The sequence below is a fragment of the Syngnathus scovelli genome, chromosome 8 (assembly GCF_024217435.2).
Source record: "Syngnathus scovelli strain Florida chromosome 8, RoL_Ssco_1.2, whole genome shotgun sequence".
NCBI lineage: Eukaryota > Metazoa > Chordata > Actinopteri > Syngnathiformes > Syngnathidae > Syngnathus > Syngnathus scovelli.
Window position 1 is genome coordinate 16,351,972 of NC_090854.1, and position 25,554 is coordinate 16,377,525.

The window sequence follows — 25,554 nt, forward strand, 5'->3', positions numbered from 1 at the left end:
CAAACGTATAATAAAACGTTGTCGAAAATCATCATCAGTCAACATGAGCAAGCAAATAGTCACAACTGCAAATCCATCATCCAACGCTAGATGGCATTACTGCTCCTCATACTAAAAAGAACACTAGTTTGGCTATGAAATAAGCCTTATCTTAAAAAGCCATCCTATAATAATAATTAAAGAACAGCTTCAATCAATTCAATTGAGTAAAGATCATCATTATTTCAGAATTTTTGTTTTCTGTAAATGTAAAATGGGTGCCTTGGCTCAGTTTGAAAACACTGTTACAGATCATTAAGTAGTCCATTTCTTGGCAAAGGGCTTTTTTTTGTATAATCTACGATGTTATCGGGATATATTGTGGTCTTAAGATGAAAACGTTTAGGACCCTACATTATAAGATAGGAAAAGGAGGAGGGATTATTTATTTTTTTCCCCCCTCATGTTATTTCCCAGCATGCATACAGGAGTTGAGGCCTTGAGAGTCACCTGCTCTTCTTGTTCCTCCTTCGTCTGTTTGGCTCAATCAGAAACTCATTCTGCTGGATGACTGAGAAAGCATGAAGATGGTGGAGGGCTCCACAGTAAGGCACGGGCGAGGTTTGGACTGGGGTAGGGGGTGCACGGGGGGTGAAGACATGGAGGGAGGAGGACAGTCATGAAATTTGCGTCAAAGGGAAGAATGGGAAAACAAAACGAGGGTGTCGGGCGGAAATGTGATTATGGTGGTTTGTTAGAGATGAAAAGAAAAAGCAGAGCAGGAAAAAGAATCTGTCAGTGCTTCCATTCATCTCCCGCCCCCAATTCGTGAGCTAGCGTGCTTCAAAGAAGGCTAGGGTGAGGAATTAGGAAAAGGGAGGAACTGAATTTACCGTTTCTCTTTAGAGTTTTGTCAAGAGAATATATATATATATATATATATGTCCACAATGTCAATACTAAAGGTATACATTTTTAGGAGCAATATGATGGGGAGTACCCTATGAGTACCCCCTTGATAACGATAAACATTTACACTAGCAAAATGTATTTCAAGTTCTCCCCCAAAAAAATGGTGCCCATCAAAATATGGTCTATATTTTGTCCACAGATGGATTAGTAGAGACTCACCTGAACACGCTCTGTAGCTGTCGGGCACATAGCCCTGCAGAGGACCTTCTTAATGACATCAGGAAGCAGGCTGACCGTGATCAGCAGAATGATGCTAAGCCAGGCAGGCCCGCTGGATAGCATTTGCATGAAGACGTAATACATCCTCTGGTAGTTCAGGAAGGGCCTATGCACCGGAAAGTGAAAGATGAGGTCCGGTTTTCCCGTGATGCACAGATCGATGGCGCTATTAATGGAGCAAGGAAATGATAATCCAACTTTACCAAATGATGCCTCCCCAGAGAAGAGAGAAGATCACATAAAAAAGTAGAGAGCCCCAGATAACAAAATGATTGATCCAGGTCCAGTGGTGTGTGTCCAAGGCGAGCTAAACAAACACAACATATTTTAATCACTCGCTAAATTGTGCCTCAAAGATTTTGCCTGCAGGCAAGTTCACTTCTCATGAGCAGAACATTTAACGTCAAGTCGTAACAATACCTTAAGTGTCACAGTGAACACCAGCACAGTGAAAACCAGAGTCCCGAAGGTCCAGTTGCCAAACATCTGCATGGAAAAGAAGGGAGAAGACAATCCGTTTTACAATCAAGCACATAAGTCAATCATATTGATTGATTAGTGAAAGGTTTGGGGTTTCGTCCTACATAGCGGCAATATTTAGAAGAAGCCTACAAAATCCACTTGTACTTGTACACACACACAAACAAATGAAGACACTTTGGACAAGTCAATGTCGGATCATCATCTGAGGTGTTATTCTATTTGCTAGCACATCAAAACACGGGAATCATGTGAGGAGAGTTTCCTAGAACGATGGAGCACTGGGAAACTACACATTGAAATGAAGATGGAACCGAATGGGAAAATGAAAACTAAAAAGGGCGTGAGCGCAGACAGGGAGGAAGACAGGCTTACCATCTGCGTGTTGGTGGTCATGAGCTGGAGGAGGCAACAGAGGAAGAGGAGCAAAATAAATAAAGGAAGCAGAGAGAGAGGGGGAAGAAAAGAGAAAATAATCAGGACAAAAACGCCAAATGAATCTCGTGATGTTTCAACGAAAAAAAAACAAAAGCAATCAAAAAAACAAATACAAATCAATAATACAGAGCGATATGCTATTGTCAATATGAATGGAAATCGATCTCTTGCTATTTTATGACAAGGCCAAAGCCATGTCTAATATTGCACTGGCACAATCTGGTGGCACCTAAGTGCCAGCCAATTATATTGAACTAAGGGGGAAGATCTTAATTTATTTCATAGCTTTGTCCAATGGAAATAAAAGCGCTTTGCCTTAATGTTGCGGCATCTACAGACAATTACAAACCTTTTCGATTAGTCGCCGATTTTCACGGTTTGTAGCGGTCCATACGCCGTACAAATAAAAAGAGGTCACTATATTGCCATCATTTATCTATCTCAATTACAGATGGGTCAGATTGCAGAATAAACGACAGTCAGTCATATTAAAGATAATTACAGTGATTTTTTTTTTCTCCAAATGGCTCTCAATGATTAGGTCAGGTCCAGCATTTATTTAATCCAAGGCCATTTAAGTGAGGAAATATGGTATTTCCACCCATTCTGAGGCTCACCTGGCCATTGCTGGTGAAGGTGGTGTTGTCAAACAGGAAGTAGGCACCAAAGAAGAAGACGACTGCGTCAAACACGCCCAAACATGTCCAGTACAAGAAGACTGGCCAGCGGAGGAGGGAGTTCTTGGCAATATCCCTGAGGGGAATCAAAACTTTATTCAAGATGAGGTTACACTTGCACAATGATTCAATACAAGACATTGGAAAAAAAAATCTGTCTTTCCATAATAGTAATTTTAATTCCCTTACCAGGTAAGGCTTACCTGTATAAGGAGGGCTCCCGTTTAAGTGTGTCCATGGTGACATGCTTCTCCACCAAGCTGTAGAGGAGGATGGGCAGTGACGTGAAGCTGATGTTATACAAGGTCAAATAGGCCGTGTCGTACAGAGGCTGCCGAGGGACAAAACACAGTTTAGTGTTTGGTAGGTTCTCATTTTTTTTCATACAGGTTCACTAGGAGCTTCTGTTTTGAACCGATAAAAGTCTGGAGCTCTCTGCTAAAGCATGGACGCATAACATCTGGTCATTACACGATGAGCAAATTGCCAAGGCCATTAAAGATTTATTTGTGCACCATGAACAGAGCTGACTTGACAAGTTAAATACTTACCTGCTGGGAGAATCCGCAGAAAAACTGGTAGAGGAACTGCGGGAAGATGAAGCATACATTCTGCAAAGATTTAAAATGCGCAGCTTAAGTACACACGAAAAAAATAGTCAACTGAGTGGGAAGTGAAAATGAATGAATCAGAGTTTGGGACCCAAACCACCCACGATGATCATCAGTTTAAATTCAGGTACCTTGTAGAAGAAGTACTGGACAAGCTCAGCGATGCGTATGTAGTAGTAGTGACCGTGAACTAGCAACATTTTCTTCAGATGTTTGAACTTGGGGATCGCGTAGTCACTGTTCCTGGCAGCCTGACGGCCCTCTTTGCCCATTATCCCTGGAAGGACACATAGAAGCAGCTAGTGAATATCCAAATTTCTTCAATTAGACAAATATTTTGCATAACAACTTAATGTCTAATAGTGTTAGAGAAGCAAAATGAGCTCACCAATGCCCACGTGCGCTTCTAAAATCATGCTGACATCATTGGCTCCATCGCCAACAGCCAGGGTAATCGGGTGTTCCTTGGAGGCCTTGATCAGCTTCACGATCTGAGTGAATAATTCCACTGGCTCAAATCCTGTCATATGACCCCGTCGTGTGTGTTGGAGTATCTCTTACCTGCGCCTTCTGCAGCGGCGCCATGCGACAGCACAGAACTGCGCTGCAGTTTCGACAAATCTCCAAGAAGATCTCGCGGTAGTTGCCGTGGCCGGCGCTGTCCTGCTTGGTCTTGAGGACAGCCGACAGCGTGGCCCCGTCAATAATCAGACCGAAATCCAGGCAGTCCACAGACAGCCTGTGGGAACATTTGGGATAGAAGTCTGTTGCTATCTTGTGGCAACGAGAGGCAATAAGAAAGCTTGCAAACCACAACACTTAGAACACGTCTCTGAAGGTGTCAATCAAATACCCGAGCATTATCTTTCAGCAGAATTTGTGTCCCTCACCCAGAAATGGATCGCTGTCTGAGAACTGTCCTGTTGAGCTCAAAAAGAACATCATGCAGACTCTGCTCTTCTGTGCGCTTCTTGGTCAGCTCCAGGATCTGAGTGCTTCGGCGAAACAGCTTGCTGGCATAGCAGGTGGCCGCCGCCGTTTCCATTTTGTCCCCGGTCAGCACCCAAACTTTTATTCCCGCCTTGTGCAGTGACTCAATGGTGTCTGCCGCCTTCTCCTGGAGCCTGCGGGTCAATAAGTCAATAAATGCCTCAACCTCCAGCAGTGTGGGATGTAGAGGTTAAAGCATTCATCAAAACGTGAATCAATCCTTGAACGAGCGGTGATAACGTATCAATGTGCGACTACCCACTGTCCCGCAACATCTCCGGTTTATCTATTAGGAAGTCAAACTGGTGGACCACCAATCGATCAGCTAGAGAGCTGCCTGATAATCAATCCCTTCTGTCTTGTAAAAACAAAGAAAATAAGATAAGCCAGATCTCCAACGAGGCCAAATAGTTTTCATATTCCCAAAGGCAACCAGCACGCCATGTTTTTCTCATTGAGTCACGATAACGCTATTAACGTCATGATTCATTTCCTCTGCTTGTCCAACCAACCTGTCCTCTACCGCCGTGGCACCCAGGAGCACAAAGTCTCTTTCGATGATGTCATAAGCCTCAGCCAGCCTCTGCTCCCTCTCCTGCAGGGCCAGCTTGGCGTCCGTCAGATGCCGACACGCTTCTTGGTACTCGGACTCCGACAGCCTCTTGTAGGCCACGCACAGGGTTCGCAAGCCCTCCTGTTACCACGGCGACAAATGAATCAGCCATTAGCTGCTCACTGACTTGTTTATGCATTGAAATTGCACATTCATGATTTCAGAATTGCAGCCTGCGGTAAAAAAAAAAAGAAAATATAATCTTGGCCTTAATTCTTACCACAGCATTTTGCTCCACCCGTGCCTTCACCTGTTCCACCTTGCCAGATACCACCAGAGGAAAAATGGCAGAGTCAGCACCCTTGCAGAAGAGCAAGTATTCTCCTAAGAGCACACAAATATGTCGAAAATTATAGTTACAATAAAGTACTCTTAATAGATTAGCACAGTGACTTCCAACCAGTGTGTACTTTAGTTACATTATTGTGTAATAAAAATTGTGCTGCTGTAAATCACCCGATTTTAATACATTGGTCTGAAAATGATTTATTTACTAAAATAAATCATCTGTGTATCCACTTGCTAATCACAGAAAAACAACAGAGGATGCTAAACACTGTTAGCATGTTATGTTATACAAACAACAAAATGTCATGCAAGCATTTTAACCTCAAAAGCATGTAGATGTTTTCTAATGATGATCCTTGTGTGACTTACCTGAGCTTGTCCGAACAATGACGCTCATTCTCCTCCTCACAGAATCAAAGTTGAGCACATGAAGCAGCTCAAACCTGAGTGACAGCAAAAGTTGGCATAAAAACTCTTTCAAATGTATTGATCATTTAATTCAGTCTTTTTTTTTTTTCTTCTTGAGGAAGGATGTGTGATATGGACTTGATAGATCGAACCAAACAGATGTTCCTGGAGGCTTCTTCTGCATTGTAATTCATAAATTGACTAAAATAGACTACAGTCATCCTGACTCGGTGCTTCTCAATTTTTTTTTTGTTATACCCCCCCCGGGAGAAGAAAATATTTCACGCCCCACCAACTCTCAGTAACTAAAAATGAGGATAAAAATGTAATAATTACACCTCTGCATAACATTGTATCCTAATTAATATGTTCCCTGGGGTCACACATGCTCATTCAGTGTGGTATTTTTAGAGGTGTTGCATTGGTTAACTTTTTGAGGCCATTAAAAAAATAATAAATGTGGTCAACATCTTTTTTTTTTTTTTTTAAGCCTTGAATGAAAATTAAAATGGATGACACACATACCAACTCAACTTCTGAACAAATTTGGTAAATGTGAAAGGCAGACTGAGACTACTGGTCTATCCGATCAAATCAAAGTTGTTTTTTTGAAAAAAGAACTCTTGCGACTTATTTGGCTTAAGCATGATTGCATCATATCCCCATCCCCCCCCATGTCTAATCAATAGCACAAGCTTTCCTGCGGTGTAACCACAGCAACCACTTGGCACACCAACCTTTCAATCTCGTCGTCTTTGTTCAAAATCTCCATGTAGTTGTCTTTCAGTCTCAGGTAGGTGTAACCCAGCCTGAAGACAAGAGATATGGGCAAATTAATCCATGCATGATTTAACACAAGATGCGTTTGTTATTTTGAATGGAAACATGATCACATGTAACAGTCCGTCTGGGAAAGCAACAGATCTTCTGACGCCGCATTCTGGACCATGTTTATGGACACACTTAAAATAGAACAGCGTGTTGCTTTGGGTGTACTGACCTCATCATATTATGCACTTGGTAATTTAGTTTTGAACTGTGGAGGGTTATACAGTTCAAATATCAGGCACAGTATTTCGATATGTCAATACGGAATACCGAGGAAAAGTGTTATTATTGTATTGCCGACAATTTTGTTTATTGTCTGTGTACATTCTCAGTTATTTGTAATGGTTGACTCAAAGTAACTGGATTATTTTTGTTTGTTGAGGATGTTTTGGTATTAATCCAAAAAGTTACTTCTGTTAAGATTTTTAGGCCTTGGTGGATGTGTTGGATAGAGACGATTGCCATCTACATCTTTAAAAAAAAAAGCTGACTTAAAACAATCAAATTTGGGTTCAGAATTGGATGGTTTAGCTCGAAACAACTATTTTTTTGTACAAAACAACCCAACAAATTGGATTGTGTTTTTACAAACCGAACAATTTTTAACTCAGCCCAGCTAATTTAGTTTTGACGAGCTTGGATGATGCTAAGGAAAATTGCTTATTAACATACAATGATTTCTTTTTTTGTCTAAATGTTTCTAGCTTGTCCTCTTTAAACTCATTTAATGTGTTTGCAGGTTTTAATGCTGGATTTTGGATTGGAATACCATTTTTTTTTTGGTCACATGACTCACTAAATGTCACCTCAGTCGGCACGGCGGTGATGTCACTCACAAGTTACATCGTGTGTATGAAAATACAGTATATGACTCATCTTTTAATTCTCACTGACCTTTTCATTCCCTCCACTAAAGCCACCTCATCCGGGGAGGAGGAGATGTAGAAGGAGGTGGGTCGGCCCTGATGGATGCCCTTCTTGATGCCGTCCACCGTCTCCTCCTCTTTCACTTGCACCGTGTGACACAGACACAATGCTCGGAAAAATAGGTCCTCATGCTCCTGCAACCGCAGAATTTAATGGATACAAGTAAATGTAAGAGATCAAAAGGTGAAATTAACACATTTTCTTAACGCTATGTTTTACTCAAAATCTAATAGAGTTTTTTTTATCTGTATTGGTTTGAAATTGTTCATTATCAGCTGTTTACTAGGCGCCTAATGTGTATGGACCGGATACATTTCATGATTTGAAAATTTGGCCCAACTGAATTGGTAAATGAATAGCTGAAAGTTGTATTTGTGCAAGAAATTCACAATTTTAATTTATTTAATTATTTTTTTTTTAATTTATATAGCTGTCATATTACGAGAAAAATTCAGAATATTAAGATTTTCTTTCTTGAGTTGTAATATTCGACTTATTCTTGTCAAATTACATTTTTTTTCAGAATAATTAATGATTGCATTGTGGGATTTGTGCTCATCAAATGCAAACAAGTCTTCACTTTTGTTTACTGCAGAGTGCACACACACTTACTCTGCGGTATCCACCAGGTGAGGAATCTATCATGTCAATGCTGGAGGCAGCGCTGAGGATTTGACCGTTACAGATGGCGTGTGGAATGTAAACGTTCCCGTCTACGCAGCATTCGATGAACTCCATGTTGTTCTCTGTCAGAGTGCCCGTCTTATCAGTAAAAACATATTCCACCTGGGAACGAAGAAAGAATGGGGATGAGCCCGGGGGAAAAGAAATGCTCGCAAATAAGATTGTGAGTACCTGACCCAGTTCCTCATTGAGGTCAGAGGTGTTGACTTGGGCCCCCTCTCCCAACTCCTCATCAAACATCTCCTCATCCCACGTGATGAAGTAGGAACCCAGGAACTTCTGCATCTCCACCGTGACGTACATGGACACGGGGATGATGTAATTGAAGAGCACGGTGAAGGCCAGGAAATCGGTGAAAGCTCGAACCACCTTTGGGAAAGGTTTTAGAAGAATTATGGGAACATAAGATAGGACTGGAAGATGGAGCGTTACTGGCACACAAAATAAAATTAAAAAAAAGGTTGAAATGTTAAAAAAAAAGTCATTTAATGAGAATAAGTTTGTATTATTATGTGAAATAACAAAAACAAATGTGCATTACTTTAAGGAAAAAAAGGAATAAACTAAAAACTACGACTGTGAAAACGTCCCTAAACGCACCACGTGTCGTTGTCGCTCGTTCTCAGTTCTACGGTTGTACCAGGGCTCGTCGCGATCTGGAGACCACTGCCAGGCATATTTGAGAACAGTATTGATGGCTGCTTTACTGATCAGGATGCAAAGATAGACAATCAGAAAGGCATTCATGGACCTGTTGGAGAGAGAAAAAAGTCGGGTGAGAGTTTTCCCCACAAACAAATTCGGATGCGGTCAGGCAAGATCTCACTTTTCTACGGCGGAGCGCTTCTGCGATTTCGACTGATAATTGAGCGCCATCTTGGTCTCCATGCCGGTATAGATGGCAACGGCTGAGGAAAGAGGTGACCGAAAAATGGGTTACCACGGTAACGACCCTCAATATGAAGAGATTTTAATAAGAATAAATGATTACCATAAATATGTTGTGTGTTTTTTAGCGTTGCACCTCTGAGTAGTAAGTTCTCGGCACCAAGCGGTCTTAAGCAAAAAAAAAGAAAGAAGTAAAAAGAAAGAACCAAAACTGATTGCGAGAATAAAGGCAGGTAAGAATACATAAATGTACTCTCCCTAACCTTAAATGATAAATCTGGAAGAGCATCCCAATGAACATACAATAAATCAAATGAAGACCAACCTAGCAACGGGCTCTTCTTTCTCCTTGTAAATATTGATACGTCCCACAAATCTAAGATAAGCAGAAAGACGAGACAAGACAAGCAGCCATTAAGGAAGGTGCCCTTGAATTTTTACACAAACCCCAAGGTGTCACACTGTCACTCACTTGTAGAGGTCAGGCTGAGGTTGTTCACATTCGATGGTGGCATGTAGGGAATCCACCTCTTGGTCCGTCCTAAAGGCCATGGTATCTGGTATGGCGTAGTAGGTCTGAAGGAGGACAGGCAAAGTAAGTGGAGCATGGGGTCCCATTTGAGCAGAGGAGGGGGGGGGGGGGGGGGGGGTGTGTGTAGTCCTGAGTGACATTAGTGGAGATCAGTGCAGGAGAGGGGCAAAAATAGTAAAGAAAATAAAAATAATTCTAGCTAGCTTGCATGTTATTTGTTTATTTATTATTTATTCATCACTCTTATTTATTTAAGTATTTATTTATTTATTTATTTATTTATTTATTTATTTATTTATTTATTTATTCAGTGTTTGTGCCTTCAGACTTTGATTTAAAAAAAAAAATGCTAGCTACCTTTAGCCACTAAATTAAATAATATAATTGTTGATAGTTTAAATAAAAAATATTTTATTCACTGTACTGACCTAAGATGCCTTATCCCTTCTATATTTTGTATGGCAATGTATTTGTGGCACCTTATGACTAGACTCCCCATCCAGGCTGGTGGTGGTGACATAGCAGGTGCCATCTTGTCGGCTGGATGAGAGCAGGATAAGGTCACATGGGAACGTTTCATCCTCCCTCACCACCACGATGTCGCCCACCTGCCGCAGCAACACAACAGCGACATCCATCATAAACGACGGAGACACTTTTTTTTTTAAAGGATTGCGAAGTTGCATAACAGATAATGCCAAACGAGCAGCTTACGTGGCACGGATAAAATCCCATCGTCATGGTGACCGTACACATGACACATGCTCAGCGAATCTGCGTGATTAATATATTCATCATTATTCCTGCTGCCGGCTCACGCGCTAATCCGCTCCGTTTGATCCACAAAACACGGCCGCAAAACACAAGAGAGACACTCGTGATGACAGGGAGGAGGGGAATAAAGTGGGAGAGCAGATACAGAATAGAAAATAACACATTAGCCTGCACGTGGATGTGGAATTTATTTTTTTTCCCCTCATAAGCGATTAGAAGTGAGGAAGATTATCGTGGTGGTAATACTTCAAGGTAGGCGATGAAACAAAGCTCAGTTTTAGAGTTTACATTATATAGTACATTTTTTATTTTGACCCTCTTGTGCAGCTAAGCAAGGATACCGAAACGTTGAGGGGGAATCAAAATATTAGGAACACCTCTCAGTATGATGCAGTGTAGTTCAAAACGACTGAGTGGATTTTTCATTGTTTTGAACAATTTTGAGTTTAGATGCAAGATCATGGAGGAAATTAAATATGAGTCAAGGCACCACGGTGAGAAACGTAGATGTCGACTTCATGGCCTCAGGTGCCGTTTGCATTTAACAAGCCGGTTCTTACCCTCAGCTTGTGACTCTGCGTCCTCACCGCCTTCCCCCGCTGCACCACGTCCACCGGACATTCGTTGATGGAACAGTCGGCTTTGTGCCGCAGCCAATCCTCGTAGCCCTGAGAGGACAAGATTGTTAAAGAAGGAGAAGAGGAGGAGGTGGGGGGGAGCGCTGGACAGATGATTGCGCAAAAGTAGAACCGGGTGTGATTCATTAGCGTTGCGCACATTGAGCTGGGCGACCTGCTTGCTTGATTTCGAGCCAGCACGTCACACGTTGGATTTATGTCCCGCTAAATTTCGCTTCTCTTTAGCCGGCGCGGCCCCATCTATCATTGATAGTAGCGCGGGGGGGAGGCTACATCTCCCCTGGGGCTCCAGTGATGAACAGAGGAGAGCATTCATTACCATATTTCTCACATCAGCAGACATATTCAATGCGCCCAGAGAGGAATCTGTGTATGTACAGATAATAGAACAGCTGATTGGAGTCCCTCGCTGGAAGGTGAGTGAGTGAGTGAGTGAGTGAGTGAGTGAGTGAGTGAGTGAGTGAGTGAGTGAGTGAGTGAGTGAGTGAGTGAGTGAGTCAGTGAGTCAGTGAGTCAGTGAGTCAGTGAGTCAGCGAGTCAGCGAGTGAGTCAGCGAGTGAGTCAGCGAGTGAGTCAGCGAGTGAGTCAGCGAGTGAGTCAGTGAGTGAGCGAGTGAGTCAGCGAGTGAGTCAGCGAGTGAGTCAGTGAGTGAGTCAGTGAGTGAGTCAGTGAGTGACTGAGTCAGTGAGTGAGTCAGTGAGTGAGTCAGTGAGTGAGCGAGTGAGCATCCGTCAAAGTCTGCTTTATTGTCAATTTCTTCACATGTCAAGACACACAAATCTGTGTGTGTGTGTGTGTGTTGTATACCTGTTTGATGGCGGTAACAGTGATAACAAAGAAGAGGGGCAGGCCACTGGTGACTGGACTGGTGGGGGTGTCGATGATGAGCTGGAGGGAAGGACAGGATCAGTCGTTCGCTCAAAACTTTTGCTTCATGTTCCAAGCAAACTTCAGCTATGCAGCAGATATGCCTTTTAAAGATGATTACGGTAATATAGGTAAACGCAACGTTTTCCTGTAGGAACGTTGTGACTCTTCAAAAGGGAAGAAAATGAAGCAGTTTATGACCAAGGTCTTATTATTGAGTTGTGTTCATTATTGCTAGATGTTTATCCTATTTTCAAAAGACTGATATCATTGGAAATCTTGCCAAGCACAGAAACAAGATAACATATTGGAATTAAACAGTTGTTGTTTACTATTTCTAATTAATTAGTTAAGTAATGTAATTCCACTCACACTCACTATGCGGCTCAATCATCATAATTTCTCCATTTTCTGTTATCTCTTCTCTTATTTTCTTCTCTTTTCTTTCTTACTGCCATTTACTTACTGCTATTTCTCTCCTTCGTGCGTCTTATATTCGGGCCAATACGGTATACAGGTTGATGGAATCGCATGCATGATGATACTACTCGTTCTCACCTGGACAAGAAATATGACCAAAAAGTAAAAGTTGGCAATTCTTCGGAACTGTTCAAACAAGTTCTTGGGGATGAAGTTCCAGAAGGTATACTGTCGAAAGTGAAAAACAAAACCACCATTACTTATAAAATAAATAATACGGTATCTCCTTTTGATTTTTAAATGCCTCCTGATACAGTAGGCAGTTCAAAAATAATAGGTGGGGTCTTCTGACCTTTGAGGACACGATACGGTTGTCGGGGTAACGCTGAGGGATGTAGGCCTCAGCTCCCGGAGGGGGTTCTTTATGGCCGATGTAGACCGTCCGACTGTCGACCCAGATCTCCTCCCCCACACACTGATAGAGAGAGCAAGAGAGAGAAAAGAAGATATAAATAGAAGCACAGGTAAAGATTGATTCAACTGCATTGCTCATTTATGATTAGAGGCGGTTGGTTGAAAAGTGTATCCCGATAAACATTTCATATCAGTCGATATTGATTTATATTGAATTTTCTTTAACTGTTCAAAATAAGGACTCAGAGGAAAAAAAAAAGCTGAATTTAGGTCATTTTAGTTAAAAATACAACAGGGCAACAAACCGATGGAAAAGTCAAATAAAGTGGTCAATTTAATGACTAAATATATTTTTAGACAAAATGTGCTTCATAATGAACGTATTTCATTGAAGTCTATTGATAATTATTGATTTTCTTTGACTTATTTCAAATCAGAAAATAGCTAAAAACAAATCTATTCTAAAAAATAATCTAATCTAAAAAAGCCTGTTTTTGTGCTCCAAATTTCCTCTCTTGATATTGACCAGGTGTCTACTGCCATATATATTGCTTTTCAATTATTGCGCAACCCTATTTATGATTAACCTCTCACAAGATCCATCCGTCCATTATCTGAACCGCTTATCCTTGCTAGGTTGGCAAGCGCATCATTTGGAAAAATTGATTGGGTCAATGAACAGATCTGTTGGTTAGCAGAGTGCATTTTCCAAGGTGTTCTTCATATTGGACAAGGCTCATAACACATTGGCCCCAATGAAAACATCCGTTGGCAGAGTGACCCGGCTGACACAGCTCAAATGTGATCGTTCATTGAAAAGTTCTGGAACAAGCACTTCATTGTTTTAATGAGCCCTCACAACTTTGGCGCAGATGCCACAAATAAATGGGATGTTTTTGGGGTGGGACTTTCATAATTACAGGTAAAATGATATTCCTCACAGCATTAATAGCATTTGTGTAAATCAATTTGTTTGATTTGTCAAACGCTCATAAAGCGCAACAAACAATCGCGATTCGGCACCCGCTTGATTTTTTTTTTTTAATATTTACAAAAATGATTGTGAAAATGAAAGCACATACTGAATTTTTAACAGTATTTTGATTTTTTTTTTTTTTTCTACAATGCATTTCATTAGGCAGCAATAAAATTAGCTTTAACTGCTATGGATGCCTGCGAAAAAGTTCATGTCCATTTTTAATCATTTTTAAAATCTCTATGGGAGATTCCGGAATGCGGACACCCCATTAAAGTCAAATAAAAAATAAAAAACGACAACATTGGACATTCGTGTTTTTCACAGGACACCAACGTATTGGAATACACGCATCAAACTCAGAACAGTTAAAAACAGAATCCGCTGCACTCGCAATGTAAACAGGAACAGCAAGATTTGAAACTAAGAGGATGGAGCAGCACATCTCGAAGTTAGAGTACACGCAGAACAATCAACAGGAGGCGGCCGGGTGAATTGAGGGAACGAAAATAGACAAGCTGCCAAGAGTGTTAGCTGGCTTGAAACCCCATCAAAACATTGAGAGGGTGCGTGGAACATGACCCAGAAACAGAGTATGAAAGATGAAGAAAAACAAGGCTGTGATACACTAATGAGACCCAGTACCCGAGCTGGATCAAAAATTCCCCGTTAGTTTTTCTGAATCTTTTGACTCAACCTTAAAAGTTCCACTGCATCATGAAGAGGCCATTTAAACGTCATCTCCTTAAATCCGCATTGTTCCATCTTTCTTTTCCATCATACCGACATGACTAAAGCGCTTTACGGTTTCGGGTATGCGGAGGAAGAGATCAGATTATAGTTTGCATTTATCTCATCATTAATCCTCACTGATCCCAATCAACCTCTGGTTCACTGTTCCATTTGTGTCTCTGCCTTGGCTCTATCACAAAATGGCCTGGCGAGTCAGCACCTGACATGGAATACTTTGTCTTTATTAGCAGCAACACAATGGCGGCAGGCTGGTTTTACTGCAGCAAAGTGCTAGTCGCCTTAATCGTAAAAAGATTCTTGGCTACATCTTTATCTTCACACTTTGAGTCAGACGGTCTCAGGTAGCGCCAATAAGAGAAACCTCTGACCCCGAGCAGTTTCTACAGAGCAGTTTCCAGCAGAGGTGCAATAAAAAGTAACAGACCATTAAGTGGTTTGATTAAACGGTCGCGTCTTGTCCCTCCTCGATGTCACCGCCGTGCTGCGTCGCAGAGACGAGCGCCATGTTGAGCTAGCATCCCTCATTAAGCGAGCTGTGATTTTTTTTTTTTGATGAACTCCTCATATTTAAACGGGCAAAGACTGGAGCTGTATCCTTTTGCGTCTATACATCAATCCATTTTTATAGCCCTTCAATTTCCTGGAGTCAATCTCAAGTGACTTTGGACGAGAGTTGGGATACACATCAGGAAGTCAACTTCTGAATGCCTTAAAAAGATAACAATAAAAAAATCGAGGTTTTGGAGTGGCTTGATCAAAGTCTGGATTTAAATCTGATGGAAATGACCTTAATAAGGATGTTTACGCCCCCCAGTGTTGCTGATTTAAAGTAATTCTGCAAGGAGGAGTGAGCTAAAATATCTCCACAGAGATGTGAAAGACGGTTTCAGTTGTTTATGCTGAGGGTGGCTCAAAAAGTTATGAAGTTTAGAGGGCAAGCACTTTTTCATATGGGATTCGGAAGCTTTGAATGAAGCTTTGATAAATCAAATAATTTAAATTTGTTTATTTGGGTTATTTTTGTCTAATATTTATTTGTCTGGATGATCTGAAATGTTACAGTGGTGAAAACTATACAAAAACTGTAAATATGAATTCTTAACTGTCACCCATGGCCACTATTCCAAACTACTACAATAAAAGAAATCACAATTCTTCAGACAACCAGGTCATGTAAGCTGTGTCTTCACCTAGAAACCTGCAAATGAGCTTGTGGAGGAGCTAAAAATAGGGTGAAATATATCACCAAATATGACATGTGATAATCTATTATACATGCTGTGGTGATAAAGGAAGAATGCCTTCACATGTGCACCATTAAAAAAAAAAAATAGACACAATGGTGTGATGCAGCAAACAACTAATGTATATTTTCATTTACTTAAGTTTTTTTTTCTTCAAAAGAAACATTGAAAGCAAAAAATAAATAATACAAAAATTTTTAAATAAATATAAGTGCAAACAAAAACATCCATCCATCCATCCATCCATTTTCTGAAGCCCTTCTCCTCACGAGGGTTGCGGGTGTGCTGGACCCTATCCCAGATGACTTCGGCTTTGACCATGGTCGTTATAACAAGAAAAGCTGTACTTGACATTTGTGTGAGACAGAACGGATGGATTTTAGCTGGAGTAATTGCATCAAAAATCATTTATTAAGAAATGGGAAATGTTTGAAATTGTGAAAATTGTATGTCTGACTTGTTGTTTTCAGTTGAACTCAATTTAAATATCTCTGTATAAAAGCCCAATTCGAGCTAGGGATTCAATATTTGATTTTCAGTTCTCGATTTTGGTTCAATTAAAAAAAAAAAAAATCATTTTTTTAATGAATGACTCATTGTACAAGCAAAAGATGTTTTTATTTTAACATCTGCATTTTGTTTTTGTAAGTTTACAAAAAAACTTAAAAATGCACTCAAATTGCCTATTTAAGTATTTTTTGTCTTCTTTGCAGCAGACACGAGTGAGCGTCTGTGATTTATTTTTCACATCGATGCCGATTTTAAGCCGTTTTTCCAATCGATTTCCGATTAATAGTGACATCCTTAATTAGAAGACAGTCTGCTGAACTATCTTCACAACTGTAACCTTTTTCTCAACTCCCCTCATGATGCAAACATCCTGCGGCATCACAGGATTTAAGACAACATAGTCGGATTACTTAAAAAAAAAAAAAAAAAAACATCAAAATGTGCACGCTGTTGCTTCATCCCCCGCTCGACACCAACTATGATGTAACTCTTTAATTTGGCAGCGCTACTTCAATTCCCGCCCCCCCCTTAAACCACCACTATAATCTGCGCCGTCCATGACCCTCTTCCTGCTTTCATCCAAATTCGACACAGCTAACAACCTGGTAGGAAGCTGTGAAAAGTTATTCCTACATGCCAGGAGGGCGACATAGCCGCCATGATGGTGAGAGCGTGTAACAGGAAAAGAACTGCCTAAAAATGGGAATGTGTCATTTTTATCTTTTACGCGTAGGCGAGGAGACTGGAGGGGCTGTGACGGTGTGAGGAACCTTTCCAAGGCTCTTCAGATGTCTGGATTAAAGGTGGACATGTTTTATGACCCAGGGTGGCAGTTGGTAAACACGTTAACACATTTGCAAATGATGAATAGCCGTTGAAACATTTGTCAAGCTTTTGTGTCGATATTTTCGACATGACTGTTTTCTTCAACAAGGTCAACATGCCTTACTTGAAAGAGGACGAAGAAAAACAACATTAGGCAGCGCTACTTTACTGGACCAAAGGCTTGATGCAATACAATAGTGCAAATAATAAATATAATAAAATATAATTCAAGGGAATGTAAAGTAATAAACTGGTTTATTTAGAATTTCAAACTTGTGGATGGCCAGGTAACACACTTCCGATTTTGGCTGTAATTTGTAACTCACATTTCCATCCGCCCCCCCCAGTAGGAAAACTATAATGAATGTTAATCATCGTTTTTGAAGATGTTCCTTCAGGGGGGTGGAGGGTCTTGATCTATCTATTCCACTTTCACTTCCAATCTTTGTAGTAAGACCATCAGTTTGTGCAACATGGAGTCTCAAAACATAACTAGTAATGCTCGGCCATATTATATATTGTGGTACACATCGCACTTGAGCTTCCTGTGTGAAAAAAAAAAAAAAATCCATAATTCTCTGTCTTTTACTGACGCTTTCATCCTGGCTTGGCACCATAGTGGCAACGTTTGACTCCAGTAAACAGCATGTGTGGGAAAAATTATTCCTGTGAAGCTTAGATGCAGAGATTTTGCTTGAGTGTTTTTGGAACGGATATATTTGATTGATCGTCGCAGCTCTAGATCAAACTCAAATTCGTTCCCTATACACTACAGTACCTTCACCCTGGAGCTAATTTTAGCGGGAACTTGATAGCACTCCCGCCACAGGAACTCTTCCGAAAATAAACTTCCTGGTAATATTTCAGTGGGATCTGCAAAGCCAAATATTTCTAATTGGAATATTATTTCAGCTGCCATGTTAGACCCATCTATTCTTGTCAAGTGTTTATTAACATTGTTGGGTCTGTTGGACCCATTTGATCGGGGGATATAAATTGTGAGTCACGCTTGCAAATGATGTGGAGATGAAAAGTTGCTCGCTTGATGATTCAACGGAATTCAAGCCCTTGTGGTCTTTCGTATAGAGTCTATAGATCATGATCCTTCCATGCAGTCTTCACAGGTGGTGCTCCGCTGAAGCATCACACCACAGCTATTATTACAGTAAATCTCATTAGCGTCAACGTTGGTTCTGGAACCTGCACATGTAACATTTCCTGAATTCGAAAAGATACGATTTAATCTGCATCATCTGAAAGGTTATCTTGAAAACTAACCTGTGAGGAACTACATGGAAGTTTTAGGATTTTTCTTTGTAATAATATGTCAAAATGCAATGTTCTGATTCATGTTTCCTTTGTGGAAAATGAATTAAATTGGACCTGTTTGACATTTGCTGTCGACTAAAAATGACATCATCGCTGCCAGGTCTCATGTCGAGCTAATCTAGCAGCACACTAGCGTTGGAGAAGCGTCTGCTAGAAATGATCCCACGGTAATGCTTAACGTTACGGGGCCAAACATACATACATCATCCTTCTCCTTCCAAACTTCCCGTCAATATCTGCATAATTGAATTCATGATTCATTGCCCGTCAACTGTGTAATGTCGCAGCCAGGATGCAAACGGCCAGGCGGGTGACAGATGAGGTGAGGGGGTGCGTTCAATGACCCACCCGCTCTCCCCCTCTCTCTGCAGTGGTTGTGACACTATTATGGGCTCCGCTGGCTGAAGAGCTCGCAATACCAAACATGCTGAACTAAAAATAATAAAAATAATAGCAAGACTGTTATCCTCAAAGCACCTGAGACACTTCAAGGTCAGGTTCAAAGGTCGTGGGTCATGCGTTGAGTTTAATATGTGTCACCATCAGACACCAAGAGACCAGCTGCACCCTTAATGAACACGAACAAGCCTTTGTGTTGACTTTACACTCTTGTTTTGTTATGTTGACTTCAAACAATATTAGGGAATAATAGAGAATAAACTATGAATCAATTCCAGAGTCAAAGTGTGGTCAGTGTTCAAATTACACCGTTTATCAGTTCGACAAAGGTGATGAGTAAAACACAAAAATAACAAAACATATATGTGCCGTGTCGAGTGTGCTCTACTAAGTTTTATTATTAGGGTTGCAGTTAAAGATTATTTAAATAATTGATTAATCTGTCAGAATCAGAAAAAAACTTTTAAGACAGGACAGTATTATAAAACACCGTCCATAAAATGTATGTAAAAAAAATAAAAAATTAAAAAAATAAAACACACCACTGTTGAACATTTATCTGTAAAAAGGGCAAAAAGAAGTTATCTGCAGTGAAATGCAAAAACAACAAAACATTTGTTTATGCAGGTGGTCCTAATGTAATGGCCTTCGTGGTGCTAATTTTGTATGCAAGTTGTGGGCTTCCCTTTAGCAACTTCAAAAGTGGGCCAGCCAAGTTGATTTCTATTCTGCACATTCAGCGTGCGCTGTTACATGTGGGGATTTACTGGCATGTTCCCCATTCAGCACAACTCAATGGTCCCAACTCAGAGGCAAACATTTGGGGTTTGTTTTTAGCAGCCTGCAGCTAATTAACCAAAAGCAAATATGCATTTCACACAATGACGCTTTGAAATTATGGATAGGCGTGGCTTTCCCTTATTATGGACCAGGAAACTAACCTCCAAAAATCCATGCAAGCATGAGGAGAACACACAAACTCCACAAGAAAATGTCAAAATTCTGATCCTGAATCTCAGAACAGTGAAGCAGACATATTACCTATGAAATAATATGATGCATCTATCCACTTTTATTCGGGTCATGGGTGAGCTGGAGCCTATCCCAACTAACTTTGGGTGAAAGCCACTTCATGACTCAGCAGAAATGTTTTACATCAAAATCTAAAATAATTGACGCCACCCCCCGAACCACGCTATATTTTTTGCTATAAATCCCAGCAAAGCACTACTTTTCTCTAAATGAAGCCTCTCAACTCCACCACAGTTTCTTGAAACCAAGATGAAACTAGTTGACAGCAGAGAAATAAGCAAAAACAGAGAAGATAAATTGGCCCTTCAAAAGCCGTAAATATGTGAATTTGCTAATATGTGGGTCATTCCTTGTCGCAAATCCCCAGATGTTTATTCTATCAGTGCCTTATGATGTCAAATGAAAAAAAATCTCAAATTTGAGCCTCCAAGCTCAAATGATTTTTGAGTTATGACTTTAAGTGCCACACCCACTTTTGGGATCCAGTAATCTTGGACCATATTTGGTTGTCCTCAGCTTTTGTTTGAAAGTAGGACCTGTAAATTATGATATTTATGTAATCTACCTTGCCCATCATAATTGCGACTTAAAAATAAAATAAATGTATTATTAGTTGCAATATTATTAACCTTTTCAAAGTGTTTTTTTTTTTTTTATAAAGATGCAATACATTTTTGGGGGTCCATGTCTTGGAATTTTTTTTGGCGTTGGTGGGATTTCTGTCGATTTATTATCATATTTGGGAACTCTACTACCTCACGCCTTTGGTGGGCTCCAAATAGGACTATGGAACAAAATAACCATTCTGAACCCTCTACTTCAGGCCACGAGTTGAGCTTTTCACTTTTCATCAACATTTTGAGACAAAAAGAACTTTGATTATCTAACTATCATCAATATTGATATTGCTGTTATGAAATACATCGCCCCAGCCCTATGTTTAACAGTAGAACTCATTTTGCACTCCAATTTATTGTGAGCAAAGATAAAAACTCAAAGTACAATCAGCTTTATATTGCATTTTGTCAATTTATTACAATTTGAATCCTAAGTCTGTGAGCCGTCTTATTTTTAAGTTATGCAACGCATATCGGTATCATATTGGTTTGAAAAAAATGTCATTAAAGATATCTACTTCTTATGGGCTATTTTAGATCAATGACATAATATTTTCGCCCACTCAGGCTTGAATGTACTGTTGCATGTTCGTGGGAGTGGAGTGTAGTTCCTGTGTGTGCTGTTGGGTCGCTTACATATCTGCTGATTATGTTCCGGAGCCAGCTGAAATCCATCCTCCACCCGAAAGCGACTACAAGAGGTCTCCGTGGACTCTCGTGGCGGACGCTACCTTCCTCGAATCGCCCCACTTGGGTCCATTGGTGCACCGCCGCCTTGTCCGTGATCTTACTCAGTGGGCTGTTGTGATTTTCATGGCATCATCCTTCCCACACGCCTCTTCTTCTTCTGCCGCTGTGATTTCCCTCGCTGCTGGACTACATGTCAGGGGAAAACATGGCACCTCGTTGGACAGGACCCCCTCGATGCGGTCCACTCTCACCTCTGTCTTGGAGGTAGTTTATAGTCCGTGCAAGAGCCGGTTCTGCAGCCGTGGCCCTCTTGATGGAGTCTCCACTCAAAAACACACATACATACACGCCAAAGCGTCAGCCGTCAGACGACTACAACGCGCATGCGTACTGGAGCTCGCCTCTTGTACGCGCGCGCGCACGAACACACGTGAAGTAAAGCCCTAAACAAAAAAAACAAAAAAAATATCATAAATCGTGGTTTATATGAATTTCATTTAACCATAAAACATAGTGCAGGCATCAATTCAGTACAATAAATACATAAATATAAATACACAAATATAAATAAAACAAATTTGGGGGGGGGGGGAACTATCTGTGTCCTTGGTTTATTAAATACACAATGTATAATAAACCTTCAGTATTTTAGTATCATCTGTGTGTCATTGTTGTTTAGTTTAACATTTATTTTCCGTCAATAACTGTAATATTGATTGAATAATTGATTGTAGAGATCTGGTAAACTATTTGGTTTAAATGGTTCCAAATACTGTATTCCAATATATTTTTATAAACAAATGAAATATACTGTATTAAACCCATTGAATAAACTTGAATGACTATTTCCAACATATACTTTATAATTACACAACACACAAGATATAATGTCTTTGTCATGAAGTGAATGGAGCAGGGCGACCAAATACACACTAACCGAAACTATGACATTAAAACATCTCTCTGTAAAAATTCAGAAAATGAATTTAAAATTCAATTTCATTTATTGTGCAATTCTGGAAAGTAATATTGCCTAAATCTTCAGTATGTTGTGCAACTGAGTCATATGACATATTGGATGTACAGAACCTTCTCGAATTAGCCCCGCCTCCCCCCTCGGGTGCGGCGAGGAGGGTTCTGAGTTAGTCAGGTGGCCGGGTGGGATGTCTGCACCAGCCATTTCATTTGCAGACGGAACATCTTTCAATTAGTGCAGACATGATCAATAATGCATGGTACAGTACTCTGTGACCCACTAATGAATAATGATGCTGTTGTTTACCTTCATGTAGGCCTTAGGGTACATTATAATGATGACTACTCTTCTTGCATGCACAGATGGGGCTGCGAGAATTAAGTGCTTTATGCCATCTTTTTTAATAATGGTAGTGATGCATATTTACCACCCACACACAATGCTACTTGAAAAAAAATAATGGCTTAAGTAATGGTTAGAGTGTTTAAATAATGTTCGATCTTTGAGTATGGAACTTATACTTCTTTATTGAAGTGGCACCTGTACATTGTCTTTCTCTATGTAATTTTATTCTTTACATTCAATTTCATTCAATGTATTACTTCATTACGATATATTTTTTATAAAGGACACAATTTACATGCCCAGCACATGTCTCAAGCAATACTCAGTCTTAACATGGATGGAATTTTTCTTCTTTTGGTGTTTTCATAGATGGGCGCAATAAGAAAGGGCTGTTTGCGCGGTTGTGAGTGTGAACATGGCCAACTTGTTGTCAAGGCAATATAAGCGTTCCCCCCCCAGCTACACGTAATGATGATATTTCTGGCTTCTTTATAGCTGACTCTGCACTGCACAGTCAGCACTATGGGGAAACTTAATCGTCTCTTAATGTATCGTGCGATATATGTACTATATATAAATAAAAAGTGGTGATGCTGTTTTCTCTCAATAAATTGACCGAGTGGCTCCAAGGCTACTTGAAAATTAATTTAAGAAAACATAAATCACTAAAAGCCGTCAAAGCTTAGGAAGTAATATTTTTGTGACTGTTTTATTTATCCATTATTTTTAAACTCTGCAACCCTTGTGAGGGTAAGCAGTTTGGATGATAAATGAATGAATTATTGTTAATGCATGGTTAATCAGAGTTTGCAGGACAACCTTCTTCTAGAGCTGTAAATTGTGCAACAACAAATAAAAATCTGTGTGGTTTTATGTCTTAGGGATTCCTATAAAACAAATGTGAGGTTTATTTAAAAAATCCTATATCCCATGCTGAATGTAGTCAGTATATGCACCCGGTCCAAAATAGAGTAGGAAGTAAAAGTCCTACATTTTACCCTTAAAATAAAACTTAACAATCCTTCCACTTTACCATTCCCTAATATTAACGATCCATAATCTTTATACTCTTCATGCCACGGCCACATACTTTTACACACTACCGTGATAACTTGGCAAACGACTGAACTGATTGATTACAGAATTAAATCTTAAAAAAATTATAGCTGAGCAATTTTAATCAAACACCACCATCTAGTGGTTAAAATGCCAAAACACAGCCACAGTAACCAGTGTGTGACTGGTGGAGTGTCTTCAGGTAATTTGGCACTTAATTACTTTGATTGTGCGTAATTGGGGGAGCATTAATGTGTCTGTGAGGGGAACGAAATGAGGCGTGTCCTATGATTATTCATGTTCACAGCTCCATAAGAGTGATGATTAGGAACTTGCTTGACTGACGTAACACGTCTGCGCAAGACTGCGTCATTGCGCAAGTGAGCTTCTAATGTGACCTCATGTTAAACGTCACCGAGTGTGGCGCTGGCTACTTAAGGGACTTTTGGACTGGAAAGCGAGTGAATGCGTGGATGCCAGGTTTAGAGATTGAGGTGGGGGTGTCTCTGTTGGATGTACGTCACATGCCTCCACCTCTGCGGGTGCCAGGAGAGGCTTAAAACCTGCGTCTGGAGATGGGAGCCGAGGAGATCCCAGGGAGCGCATACTTGGCACCGTGAAATAGGATTTGGGTAGGACCAAAGCAATGAAGCGAGAGGAGAAAAAAGGGGAGCCGCTGCCAAGTCCTCGCTGCAGATTTAGTGTACCCCCCCTCCAATCACTCCTCCTCCTCATCCCGTCACCCCTTGCACATACACACACAAGGAAAGGAAGGGGAACAAATGCACGTCAAGAAGAGGTGTTTCGACAACCCTGTTGTCACAGAGCTGACCTGAACATGTGTAACCATCTCAACAACTTCCTAATCCTGCAAACACTTTACCAGGTGTGCTCACTTAGGCATGTTTGTGTTAACAAGTGGATCCATCCATCCATCCATCCATCCATCCATCCATCCATCCATCCATCCATCCATCCATCCATCCATCCATCCATCCATCCATCCATCCATCCATCCATCCATCCATCCATCCATCCATCCATCCATCCATCCATCCCACACCTCTGACTTGTGAGGCGGACATGCTAACCAGTGCTAGCCACCCTAGTCACAACCAATCACATTGAATTAAATTGACTTCCAATATTCCTGATGAGAACGTCCGAGAAATTGGATGTTGACCGACATCTCAGAACAGATTTCGTTCGACCTTAGAGGTTCCACTCTGTGTTTGTGTGTGTTTTGTCCAAAGCATCTGCAGGTCCGGGAACAGAAGGAGATGGGAAATAAAGAGGCGGGGCTACTCGTAAGGCTGTCAAAGGAGGTGATTGATTTTACAGCCCTTGTTATCGAGGCCGGCAGCCCTGAGCCCCCCCCCCCCCACACACACACACACACACCTCAGGTCCTCCTGCTCCATACACACACTCATGCACACATGTGCCCCCACACACAACAGCCTTTATACCAGACCCACCCTTAATAGGTGAAAAGCCATGATATGCAAAAAATATAAATATAAAATATAAAAAAATATATAAAAACATTATTCTTAAACACCCAACATGCTTTTGACTTAACACACACTTACTAGATATTTTTTTCACTGCATTTATTGGTGTTTAATACTGTTTTATATTATTTATTTTTATTTCCACTGTATTGTAAAACAGATTTTTTTTGTAAAGTAATTTTGAGTGCACTCACTTGCCCAGTTTTCCAAATAAGAGGCACAGTGTGCTTGCTTCAAACTATTTATTTGTCATCTCAGATTATATTTCCTGTAAAACTGACAACTAAACATTTGAACGTTACACCTATTTCAACTTTTTTTTTAAACCTTGTTCCTGTATCAGGTGTCTATTTAAAGTTTCTGTACTTTAATTGAATATTTATTTTCTGATCACTTTAATGTACTCTTTTCTTTTTAAAACACATAAACTGTCTCCTTACTTTGTCAACATTTTATTAACCTGCAGATGACAGAAGTACAGTCAACTGTGGTTTATTTTTTTTTTTTGTTAATCACTTCCCAATGCAATTAAAGCTATGGGAAAAATCTGCATAAAAGTCTGAATATAATTGGCAATACTTAATAAAATTATTGAATCATTACATCTACTTGTAGCATAGTATTATTTTTACATAAATATA

General features: G+C 40.3%; 1 protein-coding gene across 5 annotated transcripts in view; it reads right to left on the minus strand.

Annotated features, from left to right (window-relative positions):
• Nucleotides 1-21,478, minus strand: part of LOC125973472 (phospholipid-transporting ATPase IH) — a 48,495-nt gene extending 27,017 nt beyond the window's left edge. The window contains exons 1-30 of one of the 5 annotated variants that reach the window (XM_049727649.2): nucleotides 20,969-21,476; nucleotides 12,586-12,708; nucleotides 12,372-12,461; nucleotides 11,754-11,834; nucleotides 10,869-10,976; nucleotides 10,014-10,142; nucleotides 9,475-9,578; nucleotides 9,328-9,378; nucleotides 9,106-9,170; nucleotides 8,941-9,022; nucleotides 8,715-8,865; nucleotides 8,286-8,483; nucleotides 8,043-8,216; nucleotides 7,398-7,564; nucleotides 6,413-6,484; nucleotides 5,637-5,710; nucleotides 5,200-5,303; nucleotides 4,879-5,060; nucleotides 4,267-4,500; nucleotides 3,938-4,115; nucleotides 3,765-3,867; nucleotides 3,508-3,653; nucleotides 3,317-3,376; nucleotides 2,969-3,096; nucleotides 2,706-2,841; nucleotides 2,026-2,049; nucleotides 1,591-1,656; nucleotides 1,374-1,477; nucleotides 1,111-1,276; nucleotides 490-607 (exon numbers count right to left, since the gene is read on the minus strand). In XM_049727649.2, the coding sequence (XP_049583606.1) occupies nucleotides 527-607; nucleotides 1,111-1,276; nucleotides 1,374-1,477; nucleotides 1,591-1,656; nucleotides 2,026-2,049; nucleotides 2,706-2,841; nucleotides 2,969-3,096; nucleotides 3,317-3,376; nucleotides 3,508-3,653; nucleotides 3,765-3,867; nucleotides 3,938-4,115; nucleotides 4,267-4,500; nucleotides 4,879-5,060; nucleotides 5,200-5,303; nucleotides 5,637-5,710; nucleotides 6,413-6,484; nucleotides 7,398-7,564; nucleotides 8,043-8,216; nucleotides 8,286-8,483; nucleotides 8,715-8,865; nucleotides 8,941-9,022; nucleotides 9,106-9,170; nucleotides 9,328-9,378; nucleotides 9,475-9,578; nucleotides 10,014-10,142; nucleotides 10,869-10,976; nucleotides 11,754-11,834; nucleotides 12,372-12,461; nucleotides 12,586-12,708; nucleotides 20,969-21,007 (3,420 nt within the window). In that variant the 5' untranslated portion in view covers nucleotides 21,008-21,476 and the 3' untranslated portion in view covers nucleotides 490-526. Of the gene's footprint in view, nucleotides 1-489; nucleotides 608-1,110; nucleotides 1,277-1,373; nucleotides 1,478-1,590; nucleotides 1,657-2,025; nucleotides 2,050-2,705; nucleotides 2,842-2,968; nucleotides 3,097-3,316; nucleotides 3,377-3,507; nucleotides 3,654-3,764; nucleotides 3,868-3,937; nucleotides 4,116-4,266; nucleotides 4,501-4,878; nucleotides 5,061-5,199; nucleotides 5,304-5,636; nucleotides 5,711-6,412; nucleotides 6,485-7,397; nucleotides 7,565-8,042; nucleotides 8,217-8,285; nucleotides 8,484-8,714; nucleotides 8,866-8,940; nucleotides 9,023-9,105; nucleotides 9,171-9,327; nucleotides 9,379-9,474; nucleotides 9,579-10,013; nucleotides 10,143-10,868; nucleotides 10,977-11,753; nucleotides 11,835-12,371; nucleotides 12,462-12,585; nucleotides 12,709-20,968 lie in introns of those variants that run through there. The other 4 variants (XM_049727648.2, XM_049727650.2, XR_007483162.2 and 1 more) reach the window with 4 other exon arrangements.
• Nucleotides 21,479-25,554: the final 4,076 nt, after the last annotated feature.